The sequence below is a fragment of the Cryptotermes secundus genome, unplaced genomic scaffold (genome assembly GCF_002891405.2).
Source record: "Cryptotermes secundus unplaced genomic scaffold, Csec_1.0 scaffold1264, whole genome shotgun sequence".
Lineage (NCBI taxonomy): Eukaryota > Metazoa > Arthropoda > Insecta > Blattodea > Kalotermitidae > Cryptotermes > Cryptotermes secundus.
The window spans coordinates 414,148-425,020 of NW_019738985.1; the positions used below are offsets into that span (position 1 = coordinate 414,148).

At 39.8% G+C, this 10,873-nt stretch overlaps 1 protein-coding gene across 1 annotated transcript in view; it reads right to left on the reverse strand.

Moving 5' to 3' along the window:
- The window catches only part of LOC111871551 (transcription initiation factor TFIID subunit 6), a 58,155-nt gene extending 47,689 nt beyond the window's left edge, over nucleotides 1-10,466 (reverse strand). The window contains exons 1-2 of the mRNA XM_023864740.1: nucleotides 10,421-10,466; nucleotides 38-119 (exon numbers count right to left, since the gene is read on the reverse strand). Coding sequence (XP_023720508.1) covers nucleotides 38-61 — 24 coding nt within the window. The 5' untranslated portion in view covers nucleotides 62-119; nucleotides 10,421-10,466. The remainder of the gene's footprint in view (nucleotides 1-37; nucleotides 120-10,420) is intronic.
- Between the last annotated feature and the right edge of the window lie 407 nt (nucleotides 10,467-10,873).

The following is a 10,873-nucleotide window of genomic DNA, read 5'->3' on the forward strand; positions in this document are numbered from 1 at the left end:
CCATCTATGGAGCAAAATAAACACTAGTAGCTGGTACCTGGGATGCGGAGAAGGGAGCCATGCACTTGCGCCTTCTTCATTGATGTCTGCTGCCATCTATGAGCACACTGGTCGCTCACCTGTACCAACCACAACACATAAATCGTATTTCTCTGAACCAATCACAGAGCTCTTTGAGAAAATCGGTGTCTTTAGGTGCTTAAGGTTGTCGTCTGTGAATGAGGTGCTTCGAAATCTTCGAAATGTTCGAAATAATTACAGGCACTTGACAAGTTACTGCTTACTCTGCTGGAGATTAAGTTTTTATTTTGATTCTATAACCTTGTAAAACGGGAAATATTTGCGCACGAAATTACATCTCCATGCCAAGTGTTATTTGTACATATGAGGTATATTTAGAAAGTAAACGTTAATTTTGGGCAACTGCGGAAAGAGCCGGGAAAGCTGCAGCATGCGAGGTAGCATCACATGACTCATTTCCTTCTAAACCATTACATAACTAGGCACTTAGTTTTTGGCCTTGTCTCTACAGAGTGAATTATGCTGGGTCTTGCGATTTATAATCTCCAAAGCTGTGAAATTCACATTGTTATCCGCTTTCCGTACGCTAAAAAAATATTGTTGAAATCCATTGCCAATTGTCCGCGTTTCACGGCCAACATGTAATGAGTGAAGGCATAAGACAATGGCATAAGTAGGGCGAACAAAGGTTCACGATGAAGAGCCTAGCGGTCGGCGATCTGCAGTGGGTGATGCTCTAGTTCAAAGTGAAAGGCGGCACTTCGCAGTTTCGGAACTTTCGAATGAATTTCGACAAATTTCATATATTGTTCTCTATGATAGTATTAAAGTTAGGTAACACTGTCACAAGTTTAGCGCAAAGTGGGTTTCGAATATGCTCACGGATGGGCATGAAACGCACAGAATGGCTTCAGCTTTGACTTCTTTAGAGGGCTGCCACATAGATTGTATTGTATTGTATTGTATTTATTAAACGTTCCAGCACATCCATACAAGGATGGCAACGAATTTCTCAATCGAATTGTATGAGTAACAAGTAGCGAAACTTGACTTTCAGTTGTGAATGCTGAAACCAAGGGGCAGACAAAGCAGTGGATGACACACCTTCACCAAACAAGCTGAAAAAATTTAGACTGACATCTAACAGAAAGCTAAGAACAGCTGCTTCCTGGGACAGGAAAGGAGTGCTGATCGTGCTGATGGTGGAGTGCATGCTACAGGGGACCACAAAAATGTCAGGTTTTGCTAAACACTAAAAGAACTACGTAGGACCAGCCATTCAGAACAAAAGGCGTAGAATGCTGATATAAAATGTACTCCTAGTGCTCCCTTATGACAATGCGTGTCTGCATACAGCTGCTCGTACCCAAACACTACTGGAGTATTTCAACTGGGAGTTTGCAGATCACCCTCCTTACAGCCCTGAACACACTCCGAGAGATCTGTTTACCTACCTGAAGAACTGGTTGAGATCACACCGCTTCAACATTAATGAGGGGTTGATGGAAGGCGGCAGACTTCTTTGACAAAGCCATAGGAAAGCTTATTCCCCGATACAAGTGCCTCAGTTCCAGCAGAGACTATGTTGAGTAGATTAAATATGTACGTATTCTTTGTGTAATCATTAGAGTTTACTTTTCAAAAAGCCTTCATATAAATCTCACGTCTATTACTAACTAAACTTGATTGAGCTCAGCATTAATTGAGAAGTCGCCATGTGTGCAGTTAATTTCCCAACATTTTAAGGAACCCAGAGGTTCATTACCCTGTTCAAAGCAGCCCTTCACTGGTTGCTACCCTGAACCAAATCAGCCCAGTCCATACCACCGCACCCTATCTCTCTAAGCAATATTTATGATCACTCCACCCCCTTACGTGTGGTCTTATTCGTGGCCTTTTTACTTTTTGCTTTACCACCAATATCCTGTATGTATTCGTTATCACCATTCATGCTATAGGCCCTGCTCATCTTACTCTCCTTGATTTGACGATTCTAATTACATGTGTATAAGAGTACAAAGTTACAAAAATCCTCATTGTGCAGTTTTCTCCAACCTCCTGTCACTTCATCCCACTTCAGTCCAAATATTCTTGGCGCCGTGTTTTCCAGCACCCTCAGTCTATGTTCCTCTCTTAATGTCAGACCAAGTTTCACACCCAAGCAGAAGCAGCATTGAAAAGCAGTGGCAATAAAGTATGTCCTTGTTTTAGACCATTTTGAATTGGAAAATTATCAGACAAATGTTTACCTATCCAAATATATGTTTCATTTAAACACATTTCAGTCACTGTAAATAGTTTCATGGGTACTCCAAACTCTATGAAAATATTGTGTACAATACTTCCCTCCAAACTGAAGCATACGAGGCTTTCTTGAACTCTGAATAGCTGGTGTAGTGTTTCATTGTACTCCAGTTTTTTCTCCAGTATGTGATGAATGCAAAATGTCTGATCAGTAGTTAATCATTATGTTGAAACCCACACTGATAATTCCCAATAATTTCATCAGTATATATGAACTTAACCTTGAGGGAAGGATATTGGATAAAATTTTGTGTGAAGTTGATAGCAGTGATATCCTACGACAATTACTACGGTAACTTTTATCATCATTCTTTTGAACTGGTAAAATAGTAGACTCCTTCCACTGATCAGGGAATTCTTCCATACTCCAAACAGAATGAATCAGTTTATGGATCTCACACTGCAATGTTTCAATTTCTGCTTCAATCAGTTCTGCCAGAATTTGATCACTACCTAGGGTTTTTTTCTTTTCAACTTTGGAATAACAATTTCAACCTCAAAAGGACTAAGGGCTCATCTGTATGTATTTATATCAGCCTAACATCACTGACCCTATGTATTTCAGTAGCTCAGAGTAGTAGTTCCTCCTCCTATTCTAAATGTTGGAATCTGTAAGCTGATCATCATTCTCACTCTTCACTAAGTTGGTCTATGTTGGTGACCCCTCTTAAATTCATTTATTCCTCTGTTCAGGTCTCTTATGTTCTTGTTCATATGAGTACTATTGGTTGCAAGCTTGTTGGCTAAAGTATCCCCATTTTTTTGACTTGGATCATGTAACCAGTGAGTTTGGCTTGTTTCCTTTGTCAAATGGTTTTGAGCATTCTTCGTTGAACCACATCTTATGCTTCTTCAGTTTATAATAACCTGGACTCTCTTTGGCTGAAATTGTTATATTCTCTCTAATAGCTTCCCAAGCTCTATCAATATCCACCTCAGCATCTAAGTTTCCCAAAAGCTGCAAACCTATTTGAGATTTCTACCCATTATTGCTCCTTACCCTCTACCTCGTCTAATTACTTGAGATTGAACCTGTCCATATGATGATTGTGCACAGTTTATTTACTCAGTGGCAGTCTCTCCCTAACTTCTTCAACCAGCAGATAGTGGTCAGTATAACAATCTGCTCCACTGAAAGATTGGACATAAAGTACACTTGAATGCCATCTCCTTTCTATGAAAATATGGTCAGAGTGATTGCAAGTGTTTCCAACAGGAGATGTCCTAATAAATTTATGAATATTATGATGTGGGATCATTGTACTTTTGACAGTCAGACTTTTGATGTGGCATATTTAACCACTTTGACTCCATTATCATTAATATTTTCATCTATAAACTCTCATTCTTAAATGTTCGTTTGAAAATCTCTTCCCTCCCTAATTTGGCATTGAAATCCCATAACAAAATTTTCATGTGATATTTATGGAATACACATTGTACTTGTAGTTCCTTGTAGAACCTGTCCATACAATCAATTTTATTCTCTGTTGAGGCATGAACATTCAGAGCAAGAATATCATCCCAGCATCCCCTTAGTACTATGTATGATATCCTATGCTAACAAACTCTACCCCCTTAACTGCTGATATCATTCTCTTATGCACAAAGAAAAAAGCCTGTATGTTATTTATTATTCTCATTTCCCTTTCCATAGAAAAATGCACATTCACCTGCTGGTTCGGTGCCACCTCTGTCCCATCTGACCTCCTGTACTCCCACTAAATCTAACTTATATTTTGATATTTATTTCACACTGTCATGAGCAAACCTGCCCTTTACAGATCTCTTTCATTCCACATACCAGATATCATGTCCATTCGCCTTAATTTAGGTAATTTATCTAAAGAATCCGTTCAGCAATGAGGTTTCTTGTGATCTTTCGTAACACGTTTATTTTGTATGGTAAGAAGTTGTTGGACTCACGCCCAACCCCCAAGCTTGAGGACTAACCATAGTAGGCTGTCCACAACTGCTTTTTCCATATATTCGCAGCTACCTTCCAAATCTGTAGGTTGGGCCCTCCATCTGCGACCTAAGGATGCACCATGCTACGGTGACAAGGGACCCACCTAACATGGTTATCCCTACTACACAGGAAGAAATTAGAATTGTATATAATTCTGTCAAGTAAAAAATTCATGCACTTATGATGAAATCTCATTAAAATTATTTAAGTCTTGTGTAGGATAAGTAAGTAAGTCATTAAGTTTTACTGGTCATAATTACATGGAAGTAGGTCCTTGTATTTGTATTATGACATGTTTAGCATCTAGTTTAGCCCAAAGAAAGATATATGGAATGTCAAGAAAATTGAAATGTACTATGACTGTTACAATTTTTGCATTGTTCTTTTCAGTATAACATGGCTTGCAGAAAGGTGTCCTCTGTCTGTCTAGGGGAGCTGTTCTATCCATAAGCAGAAGGAATTAAAAATTTTCAGCTTTCCCAGAAATCCAGTGCAGTATGTTTAATATGATATAATGACTTTATTATGTGTTGTTTAATCATTGTTGCTTCGGTTACCATTGTGATAATTTAATTCCTGTGTTAATGAGCACATTAATTCATTTTCTGTTTTGTACCTGTAAGTAACTAATAACAGGGAGCGCCATTAAATATGCTCAGAAACTAAAGATGACAGAGGTGATGTCACCAAGGGATATCGCGGTTGCTGGGCAGCACTCAACAACTCCGGACAGCGTTGCTAATAACACGGCACCAGACGACAATGGTCTGGAACAAGGCTACATAAGGAGCAGCGAAGGCTATTCACAGTTAGTTCCAAGAGAGTTCTCAAGGCAGCTACCTACGAGTTAGTTCCGAGAGAGTTCTCAAGGCAGCTACCTACGAGTTAGTTCCGAGAGAGTTCCGAGTTAGCCAGCAACCAGTCAGTTGTATTCTGGCATATGCAGTGTAGTATATGTGATACTGCCGATGGCAGTAATTGTCAGATTGTAATTTGGGTGATTGTAAGTGTGAATGTGAAATAAAATTTGCTATATCAAATACAGCGTGAAGTTATTTGTCGCGTTATACACCCAACACATGACAATATTCTCATTTGAATTCATGAAGCCCAATTTTCTATTACACATTTCTAGTATTAAAAATCTTCTCTTGTTAATATCATAGTTGAATATTATATATTTATAATACAACCAAGAAATTAAGTTATGCCTATGTCTCAATTAACTTTCTTAAGCATAACCAAAAAATTAAATACATTCATCTTGTTTGTAGTGTTTACTCATGAAGAATTTTTTTCTAGCTTTTGAGACAGTACGTTCTACTTTTACTAGGCTTTGGTATGGGCAGGAAAATTTGGGATATCCTACACTATTGATGCTTTTAGAATGCTATACAACAGTCTATTTATTATTTCATTTGATTATATAATTCCAAGGGCCGTGCCATAGCTGAAGCAGTTAGTTGCTGGCTTCCCATCGCAGTGGCCCGGGTTTGATCCCGGGTCTGGTCAAGTGGGATTTGTGGTGGACAAAGTGGCGATGGGGGAGGGTTTCTCCAAGTACTTCGTTTTCCCCTGCCAATCTTCATTCCACCAATTGCTCTGGGGCTGGTACAGTAGGCCAGAAGTGGCCGCAGTACAAGGGACTGAGTTCCACCCCACTAGCAATAAAAAAAATACATTATTCCATTCAATATTAAGCTTGTAAACATGAGTATATTTTAGAATCATAGGGTTCATCAAAGTTCCACCATTAATTTATTACTTTAAGTATGTTATTAAATATAATTGTTACACCTCAGGGGGGAGGGGGTGAGAAATTATAAGTACTTGGGTCTGTCGTTACTCATTTCCTAACATCGGCGCTCCACTCGGCTGCCGTCGGCTGTCTTAGCTATGGTAGCTCGGGAGCGGTCGAGGACAGGATGGTTACTGGCGGGTGAATCAGAACTCCCTGCGTACATTTTCTACTATGTACACTGTCTATTTACAATAATAATTACATGAAGAAAAAGGTTAGCTTTTGATCTGTCTATCCTGACTTTTATCCTAAACTAATTCTACCGACCTTGGTTGTGGAGGGGAGGTGCCTTGAAACTGTGCTCCTATCATTGTCTGTCACTCTCCGTTCATTTCTACCCTGTTCTACCCTGGATCTCACTTGGTACACTGGAGACTGCCTTATAATCACACAATAACACTTTTCTTAACAATAACATCTAACAGCATGGCGTATATGAGCGAAAAGACTTACTTGCAATACAAATGTAGATTACGGCCGTTGTCCACCCTCTTATGGAATACATGTCGCCGATAGCCTTCGGCTGACAACTCTATATTCTGTATAAGATCAGAATTCAAGTCTCTTGACTTTCCCTCATTTATAGTCTTAATTCGCTGATTCAGCGTGGACGACAAGGGGGTAGATAGCTCCTCCCTTGTGTTCTACTTTCTTAAAGTTAGGCTTTCATTGGGTATTCTATGTGGCTGGGGGTGGACCTCTTGCGTCTTGTCGCTGTGTATTTGCTCATATGACCACCTCCAGTGGCCTAGTTAGCGGCGCGTCTTGCACACGGTATTACGCATGAATGCTGATTATCGCATTCTTAACCTCATTGCGTGTCCATGTGTTGTCATCTTTGCTCTTTCACTGCAAAACACTTTTCGCAAGTCTCCAGGCACCTAGGTAATAACTTAAATTTGCAATCCCAAATTTGATCCTCAACATTAATATTTGTCTTGTCAACAAAAGTGTGGTCCAGATTCTCAAGTTTTATCATACTATGTCTATTAATAATATGTGGAAACCTCATAATATACACGTAATTCATAATGAATTAAAATATGTGAAAAACAGATATGTACCTTATGTAGCTTACAAGTGTAAGATGTGAACAGTTATGAGATTAAATCCAAATATCTCTGATGGAAACAGACTTTTCGTTTACGTTTACCAAACTTAAGCTTTCCTAAACTCTTAAGAATATGTCTTGTATATGTTACAGATCAAAGTGTCCAGTCTGTTTCAGTAAGGGTGTGTTGGATTGATGTAAATTAATTGTGCACTGCTGAGAAACTTTCTCTGAATAGATGAATGAAGCGATATTAGACCGCTGCAGTACAATAGATCATGGTGACTGAACTATTCATTTTTCAGTGAATTCAGTATTTGGGAGGCCTATTACTTATAGGCCAGGATAGTGGACATTTGCTAACCTTTTTACTGACTGAGACGACAGTGGCTGCGGCCATTTTGCAGCCACAGTCTGAAGGCTGTAACTAGATTTGATTCTAAAGGGTTCTGACAATAGTGGATGACACACAGAATTACTGGGGTTTTGGACTTTTTCCATCATCTGGAATTTTAGGTAATAGAAGACACAACATTTCAGAAATTGGATCTGTATCCATCTTCAGGTGAGAAAGGAAGACACCTACTCAGTTGACCCTCTTAGAAAGAGCTAATCTCAATCACTGGACAACTCCTGTCAGATTTACCCCGCTATTTCAACATACAGGACTAGGCTAGTTCAGTGGGCGACAACAAGAAACTATAAAATAAAAATGTGATAGAACACGCACATGCATGGAACAAGGGGAAAAAAAGGTAGAAATTTGTGCTAGAAACTTAGCTGACAAAAACCAAGTGCATGAGTACCAATGCGAAGAAATTTGAAAAAACTGTGCAGACATGTAATATCTACCACTAGTGCCATCTGTGGAGTAACAAGAACACGTGAGACTGGAACCTTGTGGAAATACATGAGAGTATTACTACTAACGATGGAAAAGGAGCCAGGATGGCACAGTTGGTACAGCGACAGGATGACCGAAGGGTTGGAGTTCGAGTCCTGGTGTGGGAAAGAATTTTCTCTTCTCCAAACCATCCAGACTAACTCTGGGGTCCACCCAACCTCCTGTCCAATTAGGTACTGGGGGCTCTTTCCCCGGGGGTAAAGCGGCAGGGACGTGAAGCTGACAACTCACCTCCAACTAGTGCTGAGGTCAAGAAAATGTGGATCTATACATCCACTCCCCCATACGCCTTCATGGTGTAGTGCTTAATTAGTTAAGCACAGGGACAACTTTACCTTACCTTTTACTAACTATGGAAATTCGTTTTCTCGAAAGCTCGAGACCAAATAGTCAAGGCGACAATGGCGACTGAAGCTTTAGTTATCTCACTGTCATCTGGTGGTCTATTCCAGAGCATTATTGACATTAATGGCTTCTACATGTTGTGTGTAGAATAAGGACATTCAAACAAGACAGCCTTTTATACAGAAAGAATTGTATAAGTAGTTAAATATTCAGTGCACACACAGGTATACACACAAATTGCTAATGATCTCCAGTATACAATAACCAACATAATACAAACAGGGCAACTGGTTATGCAAGGGGTATAACTACTTGTTTTAAGTTGGTTATTGAACAACGCTCACTCACTCATGGAGTTGAGCCCTTCTTGAGAGACCACCAATTGTGCAGCTACTCAAGAAGTTCCCAGAATTTTATGGTGCCTGAAAGTTCATTACCGTGTTCACAAAAGCCCTCCACTGGTTCATATCCTAAGCCAGATAATCCAATCCATACCATCCCATCCTCCCTAAGATCCATTTTAATATTGCCCACCCACTTACATCTTGGTTTTCCCAGCAGTCTCTTTTTTCCTGGCTTTCCCACCAATATCCTATATGCATTCCTCTTCTCCCCCATTCGTGCTACATGTCATACCCATCTCACCCTCCTTGACTTGATCATTCTAATTATACTTGGAGAAGAGTACACGTTATGAAGCTCCTCATTATGCAGTTTTCTCAGTCCTTTTGTCACTTCATCTCTCTTCAGCCAAAATATTCTCCTTGGCACCTTGCTCTCAAAAACCCCCAGTCTATGTTCCTCCCTTAATGTCAGAGACCAAGTTTCACACTGATACAGAACCACAGGCAAAATTATAGTTTATCTAATTTTTATGTTTGTAGACAGCAGACGACAAGACAAAAGGTTCTGGATTAAATGGTAGCTAGCATAACCCGAATTTATTCTCCTCCTGAATCAGATTTTGATTTGTCATAGTCGTTCCAAATATCTGGACTGTGTCACATTTTCAAAACATGTTACCTAGTTTTATGTCATGATCTTGCCCTGCATTTTGGCGACAAGGCAGCAACATATACTTAGTTTTCTCTGTGTTTCCTCATGGACCAACCTCCTTACTAGTGATCACTATCAAAAATATAAAGTGAAGAGGATAGGATAAATAATGAAAGCGGAGCAGTTTATGGAATGAGGAAAGCAAAGTAGCAGGAAGAAACTCGCCCTAGTGCTACTTTGTCCACCACATGACCTGATGGGAAGCTGGCGAATGACCACTTGATTTACAGAACTGAATAGCGTGAATGATAAAACGGAAATTTAAGATGAGCTAACTGGAAAGTTGTGTGATTGAGCGTAAGTAATAAGAGAGTTTAAGTACTTTCTGCAAGAAGTTATGATAAATATTTTCCAGACTCGATGTTAAGTACTTTGGTCCCGTGTAAATTGAGTTAATATAACTGTAAGGAAATGAATGTAAGAGCTTGTTATAAAAAGAGTTAAATAACGTAAAGTATGATGTATAATCGAAACTTCAATACCATGAATATTAGTCAAGGAAAGGGTGGGCGGAATTGGGCAACAAACCATTGCCTCCTTCCGGGCGACCTTCCCTGGCCTATTTACACCATTACTTGGGCCATATCCGGTTAATGATTATAATGGAGTAAATAATTCAGTGTCACAGTTTCAATAATATAAATCTATGGATTTGTAATTAACAAAGAAAGAATATAAACAGTAACGAGTAAGGTATTGATTCGTTGCGTTCGTAACCGAGATCACTGATTTGGCGTGGTTGTTATCTAACAGTGCGGTCAGCAGATTATACGGTCAGCGACGAATGAGGGGATGAAATGACACAATAACAAATAATAAATTGAAAATCGACAGTCAGCCGAAGGGGAGGGTTATAAAAGAAATTATATACTAGCTTCGAGAACTCGGTGGAGGCGAATAAAACAATGTAAAAGGGCCAAAATAGGTATTCCGAATAGAGAACCGAAAATAGTTTAGAATATCACTCACCTCGCTGCCCCCATACTACAAGAAAGTCTAGCCACCTGCACTGCACCTCCAAGACGAAGTCGCGAATGTCGGTATGTGCTCCACAATTCAATTCTCTGGCAATGGGTGGGGGAGTAGACTGGAAAACAGTAGGAAGGAAGAGAGGGGGTACATCACAGAGTGTACAAGAAGATTGCTACTGCCTATTTCGGAAATTAGTATACACTAGGCCGGTCAAGGGACAGCTCAATCATATTGTCACGGTTTGGATTGAGGAAAAGATTTGTTGACCACTTGTACACACGACTCAGTAATACTCGAATCACCACAGGATCGGATAAGCATTTCCAGCCTGCTGTGTTATCACCAGTCGTTCCCTGGCAACAGCTTCTAACAGCAGAAAATCTTCCATCTTCACGCGCCCAGCTCCTCTTTTCACAGCCTCCAGTACAGAAATGTTTTTCAACTGACAAC